The sequence below is a fragment of the Lynx rufus genome, unplaced genomic scaffold (genome assembly GCF_022079265.1).
Source record: "Lynx rufus isolate CCGP_SWC_20201006 ecotype Redwood Valley unplaced genomic scaffold, mLynRuf1.p SCAF_54, whole genome shotgun sequence".
In the NCBI taxonomy this organism is placed as follows: domain Eukaryota; kingdom Metazoa; phylum Chordata; class Mammalia; order Carnivora; family Felidae; genus Lynx; species Lynx rufus.
Window position 1 is genome coordinate 143,888 of NW_025814872.1, and position 20,929 is coordinate 164,816.

The 20,929-nt window shown below is 44.3% G+C and overlaps 2 protein-coding genes and 1 long non-coding RNA gene across 7 annotated transcripts in view; 2 read left to right on the forward strand and 1 right to left on the reverse strand.

Moving 5' to 3' along the window:
* VSTM1 (V-set and transmembrane domain containing 1) lies at positions 1 to 17,456 on the reverse strand. 3 transcript variants are annotated; one of them, XM_047100957.1, is made up of 9 exons: positions 17,259 to 17,455; positions 11,906 to 11,941; positions 11,495 to 11,779; positions 8,269 to 8,307; positions 3,122 to 3,214; positions 2,961 to 2,988; positions 2,751 to 2,788; positions 2,613 to 2,644; positions 1 to 244 (listed from the first exon to the last, which is right to left on the reverse strand). In XM_047100957.1, exons 1-9 carry the CDS (start codon positions 17,290 to 17,292, stop codon positions 212 to 214), a joined length of 618 nt encoding a protein of 205 aa, XP_046956913.1. In that variant the 5' UTR covers positions 17,293 to 17,455; the 3' UTR covers positions 1 to 211. The 3 variants fall into 3 exon arrangements, with proteins under 3 accessions (XP_046956913.1, XP_046956914.1, XP_046956915.1); XM_047100958.1 differs by lacking the exon at positions 11,906 to 11,941 and having other exon boundaries at positions 17,259 to 17,456; XM_047100959.1 differs by lacking the exon at positions 11,495 to 11,779 and having other exon boundaries at positions 17,259 to 17,456.
* On the forward strand, positions 1,752 to 11,666 carry LOC124527759 (uncharacterized). 2 transcript variants are annotated; one of them, XR_006965965.1, is made up of 3 exons: positions 1,752 to 1,790; positions 8,112 to 8,228; positions 10,287 to 11,666. It is a non-coding gene; the product is annotated as an uncharacterized LOC124527759 (long non-coding RNA). The 2 variants fall into 2 exon arrangements; XR_006965964.1 differs by lacking the exon at positions 1,752 to 1,790 and having other exon boundaries at positions 7,743 to 8,228.
* The window catches only part of LOC124527757 (T-cell-interacting, activating receptor on myeloid cells protein 1-like), a 14,249-nt gene continuing 8,102 nt past the window's right edge, over positions 14,783 to 20,929 (forward strand). Inside the window, exons 1-2 of one of the 2 annotated variants that reach the window (XM_047100954.1) lie at positions 14,783 to 14,825; positions 15,274 to 15,353. In XM_047100954.1, coding sequence (XP_046956910.1) covers positions 15,305 to 15,353 — 49 coding nt within the window. In that variant the 5' untranslated portion in view covers positions 14,783 to 14,825; positions 15,274 to 15,304. Of the gene's footprint in view, positions 15,354 to 20,929 lie in introns of both variants that reach the window. The other variant, XM_047100955.1, reaches the window with a different exon arrangement.

The following is a 20,929-nucleotide window of genomic DNA, read 5'->3' on the forward strand; positions in this document are numbered from 1 at the left end:
TGGAAGCAAAAAAGCAGAAACTTCATTTTATTACTATGGATTATGAGCCAAGGACACACAGTGACCTGGTTTCCCTGTGTTCAGTCACCTCCACCACCTTAAATCACGTTCTCCTCCTTCCAGGGATCCTACAGCACTGTCCGTTCACAGGATACTGGGGGCCCCTCGGCGGGGGACAGAAGCCACCGCAGGTGGTGCCTTGGGGTTTCGATCAGCATAGCTCACTCCCTGGAGGTCTTTCAGCCTTTGGGGAAAAGAGATGGGCATTTAGAGCTTAGCTGTCTCGTATGGTACCTACAAGCCACATATGGCTATTTACATTTAAGTGAATTAAAGTTAAATCGAACTCAAAACTCAGGTCCTCAGTCACACCAGATGCATCTCAAATGTGCACAAGCCACATGCATGCAGTGGCTGTTGTATGAGCACAGCTTTGGGACACTTCCATCATGGCGGGAAGTCCTACTGGACAGAGCCATTCTAGGAATGGCCATGTTTCACGGACGATGAGGGTTTTGACTCTGGTTTTAATGAAACGATGCTAATGAGTATAACTGGGACTAATAACAGTCATTGCAAATGTGTGGTTTTGAGAATAGGAACTACTACCCTTCAAGAATTCCTACTGGTTATGTAATATTACACTGTTTTTAAAACAGTGTTATTGGGGCGCCTGGGTGGCTCAGTCGGTTAAGCGGCCGACTTCGGCTCAGGTCCTGATCTCACGGTCCGTGAGTTCGAGCCCCGCGTCGGGCTCTGTGCTGACAGCTCAGAGCCTGGAGCCTGTTTCCGATTCTGTGTCTCCCTCTCTCTCTGCTCCTCCCCTGTTCATGCTCTGTCTCTCTCTGTCTCAAAAATAAATAAACGTTAAAAAATTAAAAAAAAAAAGTGTTATTAAGATATAATTTATGTACCATGTGTGCAATTTGATGACATTTAGTGAATCGGTAGAATGATATGGCTGGCCATCGCCACAGTAAGTTTTAGAACATTCGTCACCCAAAAAAGTTCCCTCGTGCCTATGTGCAGTTACACCTGCTCTCCCCACCCCAGCCGTAGGCCACCACTGATGTGCTTTTTCTGGAGATGTTACACAATGGAACACCACCATGGACAGTCTTCTGTATCTGGCTTTTTTTCACTTAGCAAAATGGTTTTTGCAATACATCCTTGTACCAAAGGTACCTATCACTAGTTTCTTCCTTTTTTATTGCTGAATAGAATTTCACTGTATGGAGATAGCACATCGTAATATTATATTATTTTAATATTATGATCAACAATTTGCTAATCAATGTCATTAATCCAACGCTTAAAATAGGCCAGATTTGTTTATTGAGGCTTCATTTGTGAATCTGTGAACTATGTTTTTCCATACCTTAAAAAATTATATGCATATCTAAGTGAATGCCATGTGCATAAATATTTTTTAAACACAACATTGAACCATTTGTACTTTTTGCTAATGCCTCTTTTTACTTGCTTTGACATAAAGAATAAGCCAATGGACCTCTGTGTCCTATGGAAAAAATGTATAAACGTTATCTGTTATTGCTCTTAGAGGTAATGCTAATTAAAAAAAATTTTTTTAATGTTTATTCATTTCTGACAGAGACAGGACGTGAGTGGGGGAAGGGCAGAGAGAGAGGGAGACACAGAATCCGAAGCAGGCTCCAGACTCCGAGCTGTCAGCACAGAGCCGGACGCGGGGCTTGAACTCACAGACCACGAGATCATGACCTGAGCTGAAGTCAGACACTTAACGAACTGAGCCACCCAGGCACCCCAAGGTAATGCTAATTCATGTTGAATCACAAGTAAACAGTATTTTAAATAGAAAGAAATGATGTACATTGGTTAACATTTGTTAATTGGTGCTTTTATGCCATCTGACGTTTAAAATTTGCTGGAAACTTCAGCAAACCCTTTATGATTAGCACATCAGTGGATTCACACAGGCCTTCTCATGGGGGATTTTGATTCCCACTCGACATGGGAGGCAATGAAGGGTCCAGATCACAGGGGTTTCATGATTTGTCTCAGACCATATTGGTAGTAAATAGTAGCCATGGGCAGTTGGAGTCTAGCTACTCGGGAACAAAAAGCCCATGTATCTTTGTTGATTGAGATGTCACTGACATATAACATTGTATAGGTTTTACCACTATGGTGGTAATCGTGTTGCAATATATAAATGTACCAAGTGTTTATTTGATACATTTATATATTGCAACACGATTACCACCATAGTGCTAGCTAACACATGAATCCCATCACATAATTATCATGTCTTTTCCAAGCAGTGAGAACAATTAAGATGTAATCTCTTAGCAACTCTGAAGTTCGAATACATCGTTACGGACCGTGATCACAATGCTGTTCATTTCATCTCCAGAACTTACTTATCTACCAACTTTCTCACCTCCTGGTAACCACCATTCTGCCCTCAGTTTATATGAGTTTGGCCGAAGCATATGTTTTTAAACACAATGTTCATTGGCCTCCGGTAAATTGTGTGAGCTAGGGGCAGTCATATAACCAGAGTGTGGGTTAAGCCAGGGGGTGAACAGGGTTGGCCTATGGAGATAAGTGAGCTCTTGGGGAGAACTCACTGAGACAGATGTCCTTTCCAGGTCGGATGAATCTGCATGTGAGAGAAAGGGGGAAAAAAATCAGTTCTCAGATTGCAGGAGTCAGACTTACCCTTCCTATCCCACCATGCCCATGTGGTTTCTTCCCTTATCACTCACCCATAGCCTCCTGCTGGGGCAGTTTGGAATGGCTGGTTCTGAGAGACAGAAACACATTAAAGTGTGGGATCTGAAGACTCGGGGAGAGGATAGGGTTTTGGAGAGAAGAAGAGAGTCACAGCACGGGTTGGACGGGAGTGGGAATCACAGACACGCAAACAGGGTCTGTGAAAGGTGGGAGGGGGCACGAGATACGTCGAGTTTATCTACCTCTTGGTGGATTCTTCATGTGACAAATCTACAAAAAAACACATAATAATAATCATAATAATAATAATAATAATAATACAGGGAGGAATTTAGCTGATGAGGAAATCCTTCACTTCACTCCCCTTCCCCAGTGTTTTCAATCGGTGCATCCCTGAACTCACCATGCTGGGTGCATCTGTTGATGAGGAAGACGGAGAGGAAGAGGAGCAAAATGGAGAGACAGCAGCAGGTGGCAGCAATGATGGACCTGGTGACTGGTGGGAGAGGAGCAGGTCACACAATCAGTTTGGCTGCCCAGACACCCAGTCTGCATGCGGCAGGACAGTCGTCAGCAGCTAGACAACCCGGCTTCTAAAGCCTCCAGCTGCTGCTTCCGAGCTGGACCTTCCGATGTCTTAGGGGAGTGAATCTGACTTTCCCTTTCCCCATTCAAAGCGAGGATGGGAATAGTAGCTACTGACTGCACTGCATGGTGGGGGGCGGGGGGGGGGGCAACCAGGTGGGCACTCCCAGAGAGGGCCTCGCCCAAGGGAAATTCCCAATCAGTGTGTCAGCCGTATCAACAATAATGAAGATTTATGGGGCGCCCGGGTGGCTCAATTGGTTGAGCATCCGACTTCGGCGCAGGCCATGATCTCACAGTTCGTGGGTTCAAGCCCCGCGTCAGGCTCTGTGCTGACATCTCACAGCCTGGAGCCTGCTTCGGATTCTGTGTCTCCCTCTCTCTCTGCCCCTCCTCTGCTCATGCTCTGTCTCTTTCTGTCTCTCAAAAATAAATACATGTTTAAAAAAAAATTAAAAAAAAAAAAGTCACACAGCCGGGATGGGCTTCAAGTCCTGGGATGTCTAACCCTTCAGGCCAGGCGGCCCCAGGTCCGGGCAGCTCTGTGCTGGCCACTGGGTGTGGAAACCCCAGAGAAGTGAGCTCACAGTCTGGGCAGATACGCGTTTCCCCACATAACGGCGATGCTGGCAGAGGCAAGTCCCATCAGACATGAATGGAAGTCCCAACTCTCTCCCAGTTCAAGGGTTGTTTAAATGTTATACACCCCTGGGATATTATTCAGAAAATCCTACCATGTGCAACAAAGCCTATGAAACCTGGAGGGCATTATGCTAAGGGACATGAACCAAAGGCAAACACTACACGATTGGATTCCACTTACACTTGGAATCTAAAAAATTAAAAAAAAAAAATTTTTTTTAAATTGAACTCATAGAAGCAGAGAGTAGATGGTTGCCAGGGGCTGAGGGCGGGGTAAGTGAGGAGAAGCTTCCAGTTAAAAGATGAATCAGGGTTCCTGGGTGGCTCAGTCGGTTAAGCATCTGACTTCAGCTTAGGTCATGAGTTCGAGCCCCACGTCGGGCTCTCTGCTGACAGCTCAAAGCCTGGAACCCGCTTCGGATTCTGTGTCTCCCTCTCTCTCTGCCCCTTCCCCGCTCATGCTCTGTCTCTCTCTCTCTCTCTTTCTCAAAAATGAATAAACTCGGGGCGCCTGGGTGGCGCAGTCGGTTAAGCGTCCGACTTCAGCCAGGTCACGATCTCGCGGTCCGGGAGTTCGAGCCCCGCGTCAGGCTCTGGGCTGATGGCTCAGAGCCTGGAGCCTGTTTCCGATTCTGTGTCTCCCTCTCTCTCTGCCCCTCGCCCGTTCATGCTCTGTCTCTCTCTGTCCCAAAAATAAATAAACGTTGAAAAAAAAATGAATAAACTCAAAAAAAAACTTTTAAAAAACAGGAGTAAGAGTATAACAAGTTTTGAGAGAAATCCAGAGGTAATCCAGGATGTGTATAGTGATTATTCAAGTTCATAAAATACATTACTTTCCTTGGTATTCACTTTTTGGGGCAATGGGAACGCCAATCAGGAGAAATATGTTAATGCAAATTCGTAACTGTTTAATATCTAACATATACGCGTTTTAAGTTAAAATGGCACATAATAAGCAATTTTATTGCCAATCACATGAAGTTTTCCCTTTACGTGAGATCTTGAATTTACAATGAATGTTTCCTGGCTACCAGGAACATTATTTTTGAATTATCTAGATATGTCTTATTTCTAAACAGAACCACACCAGTTAGTATTTTCACAGGAGGGTTCTCTTGCTGACTGAGGCTTACTAGAATTATCCTTCGTGTGGAATTTTTCTTCCAAAATGCCTACTATACAGAAGACCATAAGAACTGAATTTTTTTGTTTGATAGTACTTTTTTTCAGTCTTTTAAATTTGGACAGAATTTGAACACATCGACTCTGTTTGCATTCAAAAGAAGCGAATAAAAAGTACTTATAAAAGACAACATGGGGTGCCTGGGTGGCGCAGTTGGTTGGGCGTCTGCCTTCGGCTCAGGTCATGATCTCACAGTCCGTGAGTTCGAGCCCCACATCGGACTCTGTGCTGACAGCTCAGAGCCTAGAGCCTGCTTTGGATTCTGTGTCTCCCTCTCTCTCTGCCCCTCCCTGTCTCACACTCTGTCTCTCGCTCTCACAAAAATAAATATTAAATTTTTTTAAAAAGGTGAATAAATTCTGCACATGTAATGTATCGTATGGTGACAGTAGTTGATACTCTATTGTATAATTGAAATTTGCTTAAAGAGATCTTAAGCATTCTTACTAAAAAAAAAAAAAGTGAGTACGTGAGGGGCAGGTGCATTCACTCACTTGATGGGGGGATTCCTTTCACAGCGTACTTGTACTCCCAACCATCACGGGGCACACTTTAAATACCTTATTTTATTTCCCGATTACAGCTCCATAAAGATGGGGCCGGAAGGAGAGGGGTGGGGTGAGAATACCTGACTCACAGAGCTGGATAATGATGGAAGGTGCGAGTACTGGCTTTGCAACACTCAGTCTAGAATCTGACTCACCATGTAGGATAATGAGATCGCAGTGATAATGATTATTTTCTCCCCCGATATCCCGCCCACACCTGTCTCCCTCTGTAGCAGATGATGCTGATACTCCTCCTTCCCTGCTCCCCCAGATCCCTTTGCCGTTTTTATGCACTCTGGATCGTGGTTTCCTGCCTTAACCCTGGCTGCCCGTGTGTGCCACCTTCTCCATCTCCTGCACTTTCCCGTGGCATTGAGCAAAAGACACTCGTGTTCTGTCCTTTTCTTCTCATGCCTTCTTCCCCCGTGCCCTCTACAATATCGTTTCCACGCTCGTACTTATGTGAGAGTCTGCTTCTAGCAGCCCTGAATCCAACACACCCTCAAACACAGCAATCTATCACCGCATCACCAGGGACGTGAGACACAGGGCAAGAGCAGCTCTTCCCAGACTAGCAAGGCCCCGAATGGACGCAGAGAAGCTTCAACCTTCCTCTAGCCTAGATTTCTCTCCCACAGCAGCTCACTAGAAATGAGAAGTAAACTATTACAAGACTTCCCTCTTCCTATGGCCCCACACCCATCGATCTGAGCTCACCCTGAGATGTCCACATATCCTGGCCAAATTTCACATCCCTGTTTACAAGTTGCCAGAATAAACTGCAAAGAGTCTCTGGTGTTGGCGTGAAGGAATCAGACGAGCAAAGGGATACAGCTTGACATGGGGCGTAAATAAAGTCACAGGCACAGAAGAGAAGACTGGCCTCGTATGCGGGCTGGGGACATCCTGTCTGAGCTTAAAGGCTTTATTCTGTTTAAAATCGCGGCGGTATAAATTTGAACTCAGAAAGCACATCTTAAGAAGACACCCACTAGGGTGTCTATAATAAAAGGAAAATAAGGGTTGGCAAGGATATGGAGATATTGGAACCCACATGCATTACTGGTGGGAATGTAAAATGGGGCGGCCACATTGGGAAATAACTTGGCTGTTTCTCAAAAAGTTAAATGTAGAGTTAACATATGCCCTTCCAATTCTACCCATGGGTAGATACCGAAGAAAAATTGGGAGCGGGGACTCAAACAGGTACGTGCACACCAATGCTCAGGGTAGAATTATTGCGATACCAAAAAGGTATGAACAACCCAAATGTCCACCATGGGGATGGGGAGAGACCGCTTAACAGGCTGGCGATTTCATTTGGGGGTGATGAGAATGTTCTGGAATTGTATAGTGGCTGTGGCTGCACAACCTTGCAAACATAGTAAAATGCCACTGAGTCATATACTTCAAAAGGGTGAATTTAGGGAGTGTAGTTATGTATCAACCAAAAAGAAAGAAAACGCAAGAGCCGAAATCACCGTTTCTCTTCCTCTTTCCCCTCTGACACTTCCTGCTCTATTTCTGACCCTTTCATGCTCCTGGATGCTATCAGATTTCAGATCTCTCCAAGAAAACATTCCTGGCACGCATTATGGTCCTAAAGCTGGAGTAGAAAGTCTGCTAATCCTGAATAAACACATTTTCAAAGACTATTACTTATTTTGCAAGGACATTTTGGGAGATACCTTTAAAAAAAAAAAAAAAAGCTGGTTATGTCAGTGTCAACTCTAATGACAGCCCTGAACAATTTTGGCTCTTTGGAGTAGCTTGTAGGGAGGTTACAAGTTGCAGAAATTAAAGATGAGTAAGCACCTAGTTGCCAATTTACATTATATATTTGGCCATTAAAATCTGGATGAGCTCCTGTTTTCATCCAAAGATGTCAAAAGCTCTAACTTTTGGGGCGCCTGGGTGGTGCAGTCGGTTAAGCGTCCGACATCAGCCAGGTCACGATCTCGCGGTCCGGGAGTTCGAGCCCCGCGTCGGGCTCTGGGCTGATGGCTCAGAGCCTGGAGCCTGTTTCCGATTCTGTGTCTCCCTCTCTCTCTGCCCTTCCCCCGTTCATGCTCTGTCTCTCTCTGTCCCCAAAATAAATAAAAAACGTTGAAAAAAATTAAAAAAAAAAAAGCTCTAACTTTTACAGGCATCTCTGAGGATAGAATCTTAGCCAATTCTTCATGGCAAAGCAGCATCAGGGAAAAGTAACTGAATGTTCAGCTGTGTTTGAGAATTTAGAAGTTTTAGCAAGTCCTTTGGTCATACATATTCCCAAAGCACGTGGACCCCACAGCACAGGGATCGTGCTGCCCAAACCAGACACACAAGCTCATCCCCATTCTTCCCAAAACTTCACCATAGTGTTTTCATTATGTAAAATGACAAACGATGCACCTCGTGCTGTCTTACTCATCAGATTTTTATGAACCCAGGAGGAGCTCAGGAGTCATTGCCCAAGAGAGGCAATCATCCTCCCAATCGCATTGAGAAATCATGCATCGAGATGCTTCTTGTGCCTTTTAATCAAAAAGGATCCCCTGTCTCATGAGGTGGGTATAATTTGGAAAAGCATTCTTCAATTTAACTTACCTTTTCCCCCTGGAGGGGCTCTGCGTTTATTGCGGTCATCTAGAAAACAGGAGGTAAGAAAAAGAAATCACAATGATTGTGTGGGAATCTTGGGGTCCTATGTCCTCATGTCCCACTTACGGACTCTATGCCTTCTTTGGGAAGCAGAGAATGTCTTCCCCACTCTTGGGATGCTCACTGGGTTCGCAAACCAGGGTCAGAATATGAGATTGCTCTTTCTAATATTCTTGGAGTTTTGGTATTATTTCTAATAACAAAAATATTTTTATGACCCCACTAATTCCCCCCTCCCCTTCCAATCCTATTCCTTGCCAGTCTTCCCTATCTCAGGCAAGAGCACGGCCATTTTGCAAATATTCTCTCCCGTTTGGTTAAGTTGTCTTCTCATCTTGTTGACTGTTTCTTCAGCCACACAGAAGCTTTTTAGCTTGATGCCTTCCCACTTGTTTATTTTTGCCTTTTTTAAAAAAAATTTTTTAACGTTTATTTATTTTTGAGACAGAGAGAGGCAGAGCATGAACGGGGGAGGGGCAGAGAGAGAGGGAGACACAGAATCGGAAGCAGGCTCCAGGCTCTGGGCCATCATCAGCCCAGAGCCCGACGCGGGGCTCGAAATCACGGACCGTGAGATCGTGACCTGAGCTGAAGTTGGACGCTTAACCGACTGAGCCACCCAGGCGCCCCTATTTTTGCCTTTTTAATGCTTTTTGTGTGATATCTGAAAACCTCATTGCCAAGGTTAAGCAAAGGAGTTTTCCCGTTTTCTTCGAGGAATTTTATGGTGTGGGGTCTTATGTTTAAGTCTCTACTACGTTTTGAATTGATTTTTGTGAGTGGTGTAAGATAGGGGTCCAATTTCATTCTTCTGCATATGGGTATCCAGTTCTCCCGACACCATTTATTGAAGAGACTACCCTCACCCCACTGAGTATTTTTGACTCCCCTGCCAAATGTTAGTTGATTGTATACGTGAGGCTTGAATTCTGGGCTCTTGGTTTTGTTTTGCTGGTCTATGTGTCTATTTTTATGCCAGTACCATACCATTTGGGTTACTGTAGCTTTCTAGTATAGTTTGAAATTAGGATGTGTGATACCCCCAACTTTGTTCTTTCTCAGTACTGCTTTGACCATTCAGGATCCAGCATTTTTTTGGTTGAGTCGTTAGGATTTTCCATATGTAAGATTACATCATCTGCAAATAAAGACAGTTCTACTTCTTCCTTTCCAGTTTGGATGCCTCTTACTTCTTTGTCTTGTTTGATTGCTCTATTGCTACGTTGAATGGAAATGGTGAGAGCGGACATCCTTGTCTTGTTTCTGACGTTAGAGGAAAAGCTTTCGACCTTTCCCCTTCGAGTATGATGCCAACTGTGGACTTGCGTATGTCCTTTGTTATGTTGAGATGTATTCCTTCTATACCCCATTTGTGGAGAGTTTTTAATTTTGAAAGTATGTTGTATTTTGTCAAATACCTTTTCTGCATCTACTGAGATGATCGTATGACTTCTGTCCTTCATTCACTAATGTGGTCTATCGCATTTATTGATTGTATATGTTGAACCATCCTTATGCCACAGGGACAAATCCCACTTAACCATGATGTGTAACCTTAATGTGCTGTTGAACTTGGTTGCTAATGTTTTGTTGGGAATGTCTGCATCTATGTTCATCAGGGATATTATATTGCTCCGTAGTTTTCTTTTAGTGTTGCTGTCTGACTTTGGTATTGGTGATGCCAGCCTCATAAAATGAAAGTAGGAGTGTTCCCTCCTCTTCCATTTTTGGGAAGACTCTGAGAAGGATTTGCATTATTTTTTCTTTAAATGTCTGGTGGAATTCATAAGCAAAACCTTCTGGTTGGTCCTGGGCTCTTCTTCATTGGGAGGTTTTTGATTTTTGAGGCACTCTCCTTCTCTGTTATTGATCTGTTCAGATTTTCCATTTCTTCATGATTCAGTCTTGGTTTGTAGATGTCCACACAGGTTCCCTTGTCCATAAGTTATTGATCACATCTCCAGGTGCTTCCAGACCATGGCCAATAGGACCTGGAAATAATTTACAGTCTCCTGCAGGTTCCACAGCTGGTACTGAGGTCTGTCTGCCTACTACTCAACTCACAGGTGGGTGAGACTCCTCTTGGGTCCCTTGGTGTATGGTGCCAGATCCCACAACTCCCACAAAAGCACTTTTGTTTGTGCATGGATGCCACATTTCTGTTGTTGACATGGAAGGTTGGTACAAAAATGAGGGATGTCTTATGCTGCCACGATGCTCAGTTTGGATTTTCTTATTTTCTCAACTTGTAGTGGCTCTGCCATCACCGTTTTCAGCAGAACAATATCCATACATTTGGTTCTGCTGTATGGAATCAGAGTCTCACACTGGGACCTGGAATTGTCTCAGGATCTATGCTGAGTAAGAGGGAAGGTTTTAGGATTGATCCTGAAGAGTACAAAGCAATGGGGGTAAAGGGGAGGACCAGGGTTTCCCTGGGGACATTCTTACCCATCTCTGTATTAACCATGTTTTTTATTTTCTGTATTTGATTCTTTGACATTTTGGGACCTTGCTGACCCTGGAGATATTCTCCTCCCAGAGTATCTACTTCCTAGAGATAGGAGACAGCTCCCCCTCAAGCACACCTCTCAAATGCAACCCAAGCAATCCAGAACTCACACTCTTGACCACCTCCTCTATGGCTCCCACACTCTGGACCACTATTCCCCTGCCCTAATGACTCCAGGGTCAGATACGAGACACTCAGGGACAGCCTCTATACCCCAGAGCCAATCCTAAGCCTGTTCCTTCCCACAGAAACCACAGTAAAGGTTACTGCCCCATCTTCTCCCTCCCTCTGCTTCCTGACTAGCCCTGGTGCTTCTCTGTGTGGTCCTGCATGGCATCCCCCTCTTGGAAACTCTAACAAACACTTTTTTTTTTCCCCAGTGATAATCACATCTCCATCTTTGGTCATGCTTCAAATTTTCTGTTCATACCTATATTCTAAAACACCCTCCATCCACACCCACCTCATTGATACCCATCCGGAATCTCTGATGAGAACTGGTCACCAAATTCAGTTCCCATTCCCGCCTTCCCCCAATTCTCCACACTCAAGCGGTCACAGCTGTCTTTTTGTTTCCTGGACTCTTCTCTCCCCAGCCATGTTCCATCACAGGAAAAGGAATGTGTGCCTCAAGGGCAAACCTGAAGCCGCCTTTCTCACCTGTGACCTCCAGCTGCAGGTGTTCACTCTCCTCTGACCACTCCTGGGAGCCCATTGTCTTGTAGGCACAAAAGTACGTCCCAGCATTCTTTGGCTCCAGGTGAGTGAGGAGGAATTCAGCCTCATATCCTGCAGATCTCTGCTCCTGTCTGTACCCAGAGTCCTGCAGCTTCCCCAGCATGAATGTCACATTGTGGCGGTGACCCAGGCACCTCAAGGTCACGTTACGTCCCTGTTCAACCACTGGGCTGGGCAAGGCACTGAGGTAGGGTTTGGTAAGTGTCTCTGGAAAGAATTCAGAGTTAGTCTGAATCTTCCAAGTGATGACTGGCAGTGCCCTCCCAGAATTCAGAGGATCAGACAGAAAACTTGGGATGCAGGAACAGATCAAGTGTATGCAAGAAAACTCACCATTCTTTTTCTCATCTTCAAAGCCCAGGGAAAGCCCTGGAAGAGAAACCCTCATTAGACGTGAATTTATATACTCATCTTGGAGTACAAATCAGGCAGATGATGCGTGACTAATTTGTTAAAGATCCATCCCATTTCTTGAAGGTACTTCCTTGGGTTGATTTAAAAAAAATTTTTTTAATGTTTATTTATCTTTGAGAGAGAGAGAGTGACAGAACATGAGCGGGGGAGGGGCTGAGAGAGAGAGGGAGACACAGAATCCGAAGCAGGCTCCAGGCTCTGAGCTGTCAGCACAGAGCCCGATGCGGGGCTCAAACTCACAGACTGCAAGATCATGACCCGAGCCAAAGTCAGACGCTTAACCAACTGAGCCACCCAGGTGCCCCTCCTTGGGTTTACTTTTTACCTTTTGCTTACGTCCCATTGTTTCTCATTCAGGAGTTATGTTTATGTACAAAATTCCAGTAACCTTTCCTGATTTATTGTGTTGCTTTCCCAATTAGTCTTTTCTTTCACCATCTAGAAATCATTGCACACTTACCTATATTTTCCTCTCCTGTCTTGTATGACGGCAGTTTTCACCCTTACCACTTAAATGATGCAATGGTTATTTTATTGTGGAGTATGAGTGGTGGGTTTCCTCTCTGATTCAAATGGAGAGAAGTTGCTCTCTCTAACAAAGTTCTTCTTTTCACAAAGAATTCAAGACATTCGTGGTCCTAAATGCTTTCTTCACTCTTGGCTTTGATCTTGACAAACATCAGCCCCTCCCTCTCCTGTGCTCTGTTCTATTTATTTCATTCTGGGACAGGAACATCATCCCATGGATGAAAATATGGGAAACCAGTCTTGGGGTCTGCCAAGAGTTGAAGCTAGAATTTCTCAATGCAAGAGTATCTCAAGACATCTGGCCTTTGTTTAAACTCAGAGGTCAACTCACAACAGGGACCTCCAAGCTTCACCTAGAAGGAAGGAGGTGGAGTCTAGACAGTGTGCTGAGAGGGCACTTGCAGTGAAAATGTCTGGGATTAGTAGGTACGAAATCCTCTGGGTGGTCAGGAAGTCCTAGGTCTCATGGTCCCTTTTTAGTGCCCCGCCTCCACCAATCCTGCTTTCAGACTCATGTTATCGCAGCTCTGATATCAGCCAATATTCTGCTCAAATAGTGATTCCCTTAAACACACACACACACACACACACACACACAAACATACAGTTGCCTTTAGTTCATTTTACATTGTGAAACCCTACCAGAGAATAGAAAGTGAGGGAGGGGTCCTCTTTCTTTGTCAAATAAAGTTGTGTATATTTAAGTTCTACAATATGATGATTTTATTTTATTTTTTTTTTCAACGTTTATTTATTTTTGGGACAGAGAGAGAGCATGAACGGGGGAGGGGCAGAGAGAGAGGGAGACACAGAATCGGAAACAGGCTCCAGGCTCTGAGCCATCAGCCCAGAGCCCGACGCGGGGCTCGAACTCACGGAGCGCGAGATCGTGACCTGGCTGAAGTCGGACGCCCAACCGACTGCGCCACCCAGGCGCCCCTTCTTTTATTTTTTATTTTTTTTTTTTTTACAATATGATGATTTTATATCTAGCTATTATCTATCTATCAATCAATGATTACCACTTTCAAGCTAGTTAACACCTCCATCACCTCATATAGTTACCCTTTGTGAGTGTGTGTGTGTGTGTGTGGTGAGAATACAGAATCATTAACTCAAGTCCCCATACTGCGCATTGGATTCCTCAGAACTTGTCCATCTCTCCTAACAAGGGACGACAGCTGACTTAGACAAGGAAGACTGAAATGGAGAACGCTGTCATTAAGGGGAAGAAACCCAGTGGCATTCAGGATAACCTGAAAAAGCACATTTCCCACAATACAATAGAGAAACTACCAATGATCAAGTATCTGTCGTTTGGCTGATGCTTTACAAACAATGACCATTTACATACTCGTATGACTTAGCAGGTCCTTTGCAGATGACTGTCACTTGCCATACAGCTACCATATTTGCCCACCTCTACCATATATCCTACATCTAACATTTGGAATGGCCTTTACATACATCAAATGGAGAGCTGTACAATGTCCAGCCTAGTTAGGGGCTATTACCTTTACTTAGATAGGAAGGAGTGGGGACCCTAGAGACCACAGTTCCCTAAAAACTAATGTGATACTGTGATTTATGGTAAGAAACATACGTTTGGTTTCTGTCCTGGTTCCTGGCACAGAGGTCCTGAAACCCTCGAAATTTTCTAAGTGTTGAAAGCGATAAGCATTCTTTCATTATGTAAATGAAGGGACTTTTGGACCACACCTAAGGATGGGGACTGGTTGCCAAGGGAATCAACCCTAGGAGGACAAGGCTGGAACTTTCAGTCCCACCTCACTGGCCTCTGGGGAGGGGAGAGGGGCTGGAGATGGAATCAATCACCAATGGCCAATGATTTCATCAACCATGCCTATGGAATGAAACCTCTATAAAAGCTCTAAAGGATGAGTTCAGAGAGCTTCCAGGTTGGTGAACATATGGAGGTGAAGGGGAGAATGGTGCACCTGGAGAAGACATGGAAACTCTGTGCTCTTTCCCCATACCTGGCCCTCCACACGTCTTCCATCTGGCTGTTCCAGAGCCATATATATTTATATTTTTATATTTATAATATTCTTTTTTTATTAATTTTTGTTTTAACGTTTATTTTTGAGACAGAGAGAGACACAGCATGAACGGGGGAGGGGCAGAGAGAGAGGGAGACACAGAATCGGAAGCAGGCTCCAGGCTCTGAGCCATCAGCCCAGAGCCCGACGCGGGGCTCGAACTCACGGACCGCGAGATCGTGACCTGAGCTGAAGTCGGCCGCTTAACCGACTGAGCCACCCAGGCGCCCCTGTAATATTCTAGTAATATAGTAAGTAAAACATTTCTGTGAATTCTATGAGCTTCTCTAGCAAACTAATTGGACCAAAAGAGGGGGTCATGGGAACTCCTGATATATAGACAGTTGATCACAAGCCCAGGTGACCACCTGAACTGGTGACTGGCATCTGAAATGGAGAGGGGACGTTCTTGTAGAACTGACACCTTACCTATAGGATCTGATGCTACCTCCAGCTAGATAGTATCACAATTGAGTGAAATTATAGTATACCCAACTGGTGTTCAAGACTTGCTTGGTGGTGTCAGGGTCCCACCCTCACACATTAGAACTGGGTGCCAAACTTGGGTCTCCCAGTTATCGTTAAATTACAACTTAACAGATCCTTTGAACCCATCATCTGGAAAGCTTGAAAATTTTTATGTAAAAGATTATTCAGATTATAGTATATTATATAAAATATTATCTTATTCCATTATAGAAATAAATGTCACAGCGATACATGCTGCACCATGGATGGACCTTACAAATATACCAAGAAAAAGAAGCCAGACATGAAAGGTCACATGTCATATGATTCCATTTACATGATACGTCCAGAATAGTTCAATCTAGAGAGACAGAGAGTAGATTGGTGACTGCCAGGGTCTGGGGGAAGGGTTAGGGTTAGGGTTAGGGTTAGGATGATGAGTGACTGCCTTGTGGGTATAGTATTTCCTTTAAGGGTGATGAAGTCATTTTGTGGTGGTTACATAACATTGTGAATCTCTACCATGCCACTAAATTGAATACTTTAAAATGGTTACTCTTATGTGAACTGTACCTCAATACATTTAAACATTTTTATGTAAGTTGGGTACTTTTGCCCTAAAGATGCACAAAGATTCAGGTATCAAAAGTCCACCTGAAATAAGATTAAGTGGAAATGCCTAGTTGTATCGCAAGCAACCTCCGTCAAGTGCAATGGTGGATCTGGCTGGCCTCTAGAGCCATCTGATCCAGGGATTCAGTGCTGTTAGGGCCTTTTCTCTTCACTGGCATGCATCACTCCCTCTGGATATGGTCAGGATAGGACCAAGAGCCTGGGAGCGGGGCTGAGGGCAACTACAGTCTGGCATCTTTGGAAGGTCACTTCATAGAGGACCAAAATTTATCTGTGTCCTGATGCCAGTTTGAGAAACTTCCCGACAGAACTGGACTGGCTTGCTTTGCATCATCCCTGGAATAATGATTATGGTCAAAGAGAAGGACAGTCTTATGGGTTGATTTGTGTCCCCCTCAAAAGATACGTTCAAGTCCTAATATGTTATTTGGAAATAGTGTTATTGGGGAGTAGGATGGCCCCCTAATCTAGTATGACTGGTGTCTGCATAAGAAGAGGTGGAGAGACATGGAGACCGACACAGAGGGAAGACGGCCATTTGAAGACATGAGAGATCCCAGCAAAGTATCTACAGACAAGGAGCCCAAGGACTGCCTGCCATCCCCAGAAGCGAGGAGAGCTGGGAACAGATTCTCCCTTCGAGCCTCAGAGCCCTCACAAGGAACCAGCTCTGCACCTTGATCTTGGACTTCTGGCCTCCAGAACTGTGAGAGAATACATTTTTATGGTTTTAAGCCACTTGGCTTGTGGCACTTTGTGACAGCAGCCCCAGGAAATGAATATGGGCAGGAAAAGGTCACTCTCTTGACTTCCCATATTATTCTGCCCTACAGCGGGAGGTTTGGAGGTTTGGGGTACAGTGACTGACAGCCACCCCAGAAGCTCAAATGTGTGTGTGGGAGGAACAATACCCCAAAGGGAAGGTCTATACCCCAGAAGAAGGAGGAAGGAACTGGGGCAGATGAGAAGTCCTGCTGTCCTCCACACACACCCTTCACCTCCTACTCATGAAGTGGAGGAAGTGGGGGCTTGGTCAGTGGAGCTGCTGGTTCAAAGTCTAGGGCTCCTGTGTGACCAAGCCACAGTTATAATTGAGGCGTTCCTTTCTACAGGCTCAGATCCATCTGATTACATCACGTTCAAGTTGAGGACAGTTAAAATCAGGCTGAGGATAGGGCTGGCCAGAAAATTTTCATGTCATCCATTGTCTGCAGCATAACTCTTCACTGAATTCCTGATTTGTACCCAAACTCACCACTCCACACTGTACATACCCCACCCTCCTATATGCCTACAAGCATTCATGGCAAGACTGGTATTTAGACAAAACAGGTTTGGGGACCCCATGGGAGCTCTGCATTTCACAGCTGAGTAAACCAGGGTGTCACTACACATCTCTGAACCTTGGTTCCTCATTCCTTATGTGCAAGCACCAGTACAGAGGCATGTTGTACCACAGCCCACCAAAGTCTGACAGGTGGCATGTGTCTAAGACACAGAAGCCATCAATTCACATCAACCTCCACTTCATGGTAAATTTTCTCACCCACCCAAACCCATCCATCCCAGTCCTGGAGACTCACCGAGGCAAAGCAAGGACAGGAATTCTGTGATCATAGTGTCCCTTCCACCCAGACCGAGATCCTGTCTTCAGTTTTATAGTTCAAAGGAAGAAGGGGGACTGGGCCATCATGGCTCCCTCCTGCCACTTTGTGCCCAGGCTGTGTGGGCAGAGGTTTCACCCTGACACTTTGGTTCTCCACCACCTGGTGTAGAGTTTCCTTCTCACAACCAAGCCAGGAAATGATCAATGACAACATCTCCTTCATAAATCCGGTGTGTGTGGCTCCACCCACCCCGAGATCTGTCTTATCTCATCTAAAGTCCTGACCAAGATATTTTCTTTAAAAAATATATAATAATTGTCTTGGAAAATGTTTTAGAGTTGCAAAAAAAAAAAAATACAGGGTTCCCATGTGCCCATCAACCAGCTTTCCCTAATGGTAATAGAAATACAGTACATTATCAAAACCAGAAATTTAGCATCAGCACAGTACAGTGGCTGGGCAAGCACATGGTAATGTCTAAAATGCAGGAGTCTCTGGTAAAAGCTGGGCACCCGCTGCCCATGAGAGCAGGTTGGTCAACAAGAAAGCAGAAATGGATGTCTGCCTTTGAAGCTGAGTAAACTTGTCTCTTAGTAAACCTTGCCAAATGGGTCACACATTGGATTTTTAGTGTGCTTTCTTTTACAGAAGAGAAAGTAATCAAGGGAAATTGGAAAGCTTCCATTCAATTTTTTTCCCCTCACGGGGAGAGTGTAATTCCATTTTCCAGGAACAAAGGAGGAAATATTGATGAATTAAGGGAGAAAATTCCTCTCTAAAAGTATAACACACATCTTTCTTTCCCAGCTACTCATTGCTTCCCAAGTTAGTTAAGACTCTTGTTAATTAATGATTGCCTCACATAACTGAAAACACTAGCGTTGTAATGGGTTCAAGCATGGGTAGATCCAAATGCTCAAATAATAGAACTCTGTCTTTCTCCATGTCTGGGCGCCACTTCCCACTGTGTAGACTTCACTCTCAGGTTATTTCTCATTATGTTCTGGGAAGATATCCACCAGCATATCCAGGCAGAAATAATGTACTTGAAAAAAAAAATAGTATGCTCGCGCTAACACTTGCAACAAAACTCATAAGGCAGACTCAACATTGCTTGATCTTGGTTTACATATCTGTTCCTAAATTGATCAATGTAGCCAGTGTGATAGATTATGCTGATTGGCCTTTCTGGGGCAATGAGCACACCTGCAGCTAGAAAGTTGGATCAATCTCATTTAACCACAGAGAGTAAGTGATAGTTGGCCAATGTCCCAGTCAAGATAGTCTTACCAGGATATACAGGATATGAGTAGTTAGACGTGCAAAAAGTCAATACTGTCCACTATGTGCCTTCGTCTGCCCATGTAAGGCTGTGCCCAGGCACGATTTTGCCTCCTTCCCAGAACTAATCTATGATTCTTCTCTCCCTTAACCATGAATATTTAACCATGAGATTGCTGAAATTGTGTGCAGGTGCCATAATGTTATAACAGCTATACATCAGCTTTCTAGAATTATTAGGTCCCTTGCCTGGAGGTGAGGAGAGTTGGGAGGAAACATGATTGTTTGCAGATATACAAGGGTTGAAAAATCATACACTACACCTCAAAGCAGATGCCAGCACTTCATTTTTTTAAAATTTCTAATATTTATTTGTTTTTGAGAGAGAGAGAGAGCAGGGGGGGGCAGAGAGATAGGGAGACACAGAATCTGAAGCAGTCTCCAGGCTCTGAGCTGTCAGCACAGAGCCCGACATGGGGCTCAATCCCACAAATCCCACTTGGATTGAAAGTATTGGAGGAATTAAGATTGGAAGGGAAGACTTCGGAAATGGAGAAAAGCCCCAACCCTGGACCACTCCATGTCTACTAAAAACAGCTTGTTTGATACTTATATGACCTCTGATTCAACCTCAACCTTGTCCTGCAACTATTTTTTAAGTACAATTTTTCAGAGGTTAAGTTTCCAACAAAACACCAGTGGAAAGTGAGTTCTGATTTTCATTAAGATTTGAAATCACCCAGGTTCAACCCTAACTAGTAATAAGAATGTGTGCGTGAATGCACATGTGCACACATGCTCTCCATATTTCCCAGATCTACTTATTTCTGTCCAGCCCTTTCTGCATTCAGATGGGGTGACTTGGCTCTTTCATCTTCCTGCTGAGAACAATGTGCTAGCCCTCACACATTCTTCTGGTGGAAATGGAAGATGTACTAGGGGCCGAATCAAAATATGCCATGCCCCTGAGGACCTGGGCTGGAGCTAAAATATTACCACTTGCACTTTATCCTCTTGACCAAAGCAAATAACATGGTGAACCCATAGTCAAAGGGCTTTAATGAAATCTATTGCACTATGACTTCTTGGCCACAGTTATTCATATCCATCCCATGTACAAAATATGCTCATCTCCATCCCAGGACCTGCTCCCCTAAATCTTCATCCAATAATGGCATTAGTCTTCAAATTTAGGATCTACTGATCATTATCAAGTCTATATGTGGCTCCTTTTGATCCAGGATACATGCACTAAAAAGACAAATTAGCTGTCCCATACATCTTCCATATAATAGCAAAACAGAAGTGGGATAACCACAGCACTCCCACGTGAAAAGGCTTCTTCCCTGTGGGAAACATCAGCAGTCACTGGTTCATAGCAATTGCAAAATCACTCTGGGCAAACGCTGCAAGATGCCACAATTCTGGGGATGGAAATGTTGCTTCATAAAGTTTCAGTTCTATTCTCTGAGAAGGGCTTCTCAGCCCACTGTTCTTCACAGCTCTTGGTTCCTCCCTCTGAGTTATCTTTATTTTATCAACCCTCCTCTCCACTTCTGAAGAGGACCCTGGAGAATATGACCCTCTTGATGGATGGTACGATTTCTCAGCTCGCTTTCTGCCCAAAGAAAATTGAGCCTTCAAGTCTTTGTGTAATTTCCTTTTTCTTTTTCTTTTTAATGTTTATTTATTTTTGAAAGAGAGAGAGAGAGAGAGTGCAAGCAAGGGAGGGCCAAAGAGAGAGGGAGACACAGAATCTGAAGCAGGCTCTAGGCTCTGAGCTGTCAGCACAGAGCCCAACATAGGGATCAAACTCACAAACCGTGAGATCCTGACCTTAGCCAAAGTTGGACGCTTAACCGACTGAGCCACCCAGGCGCCCCTTTGTGTAATTTCTTTAAGTAGTGCTGGGAGCAATTTTATCAGCGTAGATCTCAAAAATGTTGTAGCTTTCTATCCATCTGACACCAGCCCATCCCATATGGTAGAACATACAGCCACCATTCTTTTTGAGACATAATTCTCTCTGTACATTTAACGATAGTGTTTTGGGCAAACCAGGATCCTGCGGGTACACTTTGTTAAGCTTTCTCCAAGAAATCTTCTGTCCAACTAGACAATGTACTCGATATCACCTTAGTCTTCCTAAAGGCCTTAACAAAAAAAGTTTCAAGCCAACTTCTTCACTTTCCTGAAAGATTTCATGTACACAGAAATCATGAGTGGTCCATGGAGATTTGTGTCTGCTATGTCACAGAGGAGCTAGAGAAGGAGTTTTATATCACACTCCCCACTGTTGATTTTCTCCCATTTTTTCCCCACTGCACATGTCCCTGGTTTCTATGATGTCATTCATCTAGATTCCA

What these genes read in the sequence shown, in the direction of transcription:
- VSTM1 (XM_047100957.1), bottom strand. Translation starts at nt 17,292, where the DNA reads ATGATCACAGAATTCCTGTCCTTGCTTTGCCTCG. An exon ending in TGAAGATGAGAAAAAGAATG is followed by an intron (nt 11,780 to 11,905) that starts GTGAGTTTTCTT and finishes AATTCTTTCCAG; the next exon opens with AGACACTTACCAAACCCTAC. An exon ending in AGCCCCTCCAGGGGGAAAAG is followed by an intron (nt 3,215 to 8,268) that starts GTAAGTTAAATT and finishes CTCTCCCACCAG; the next exon opens with TCACCAGGTCCATCATTGCT.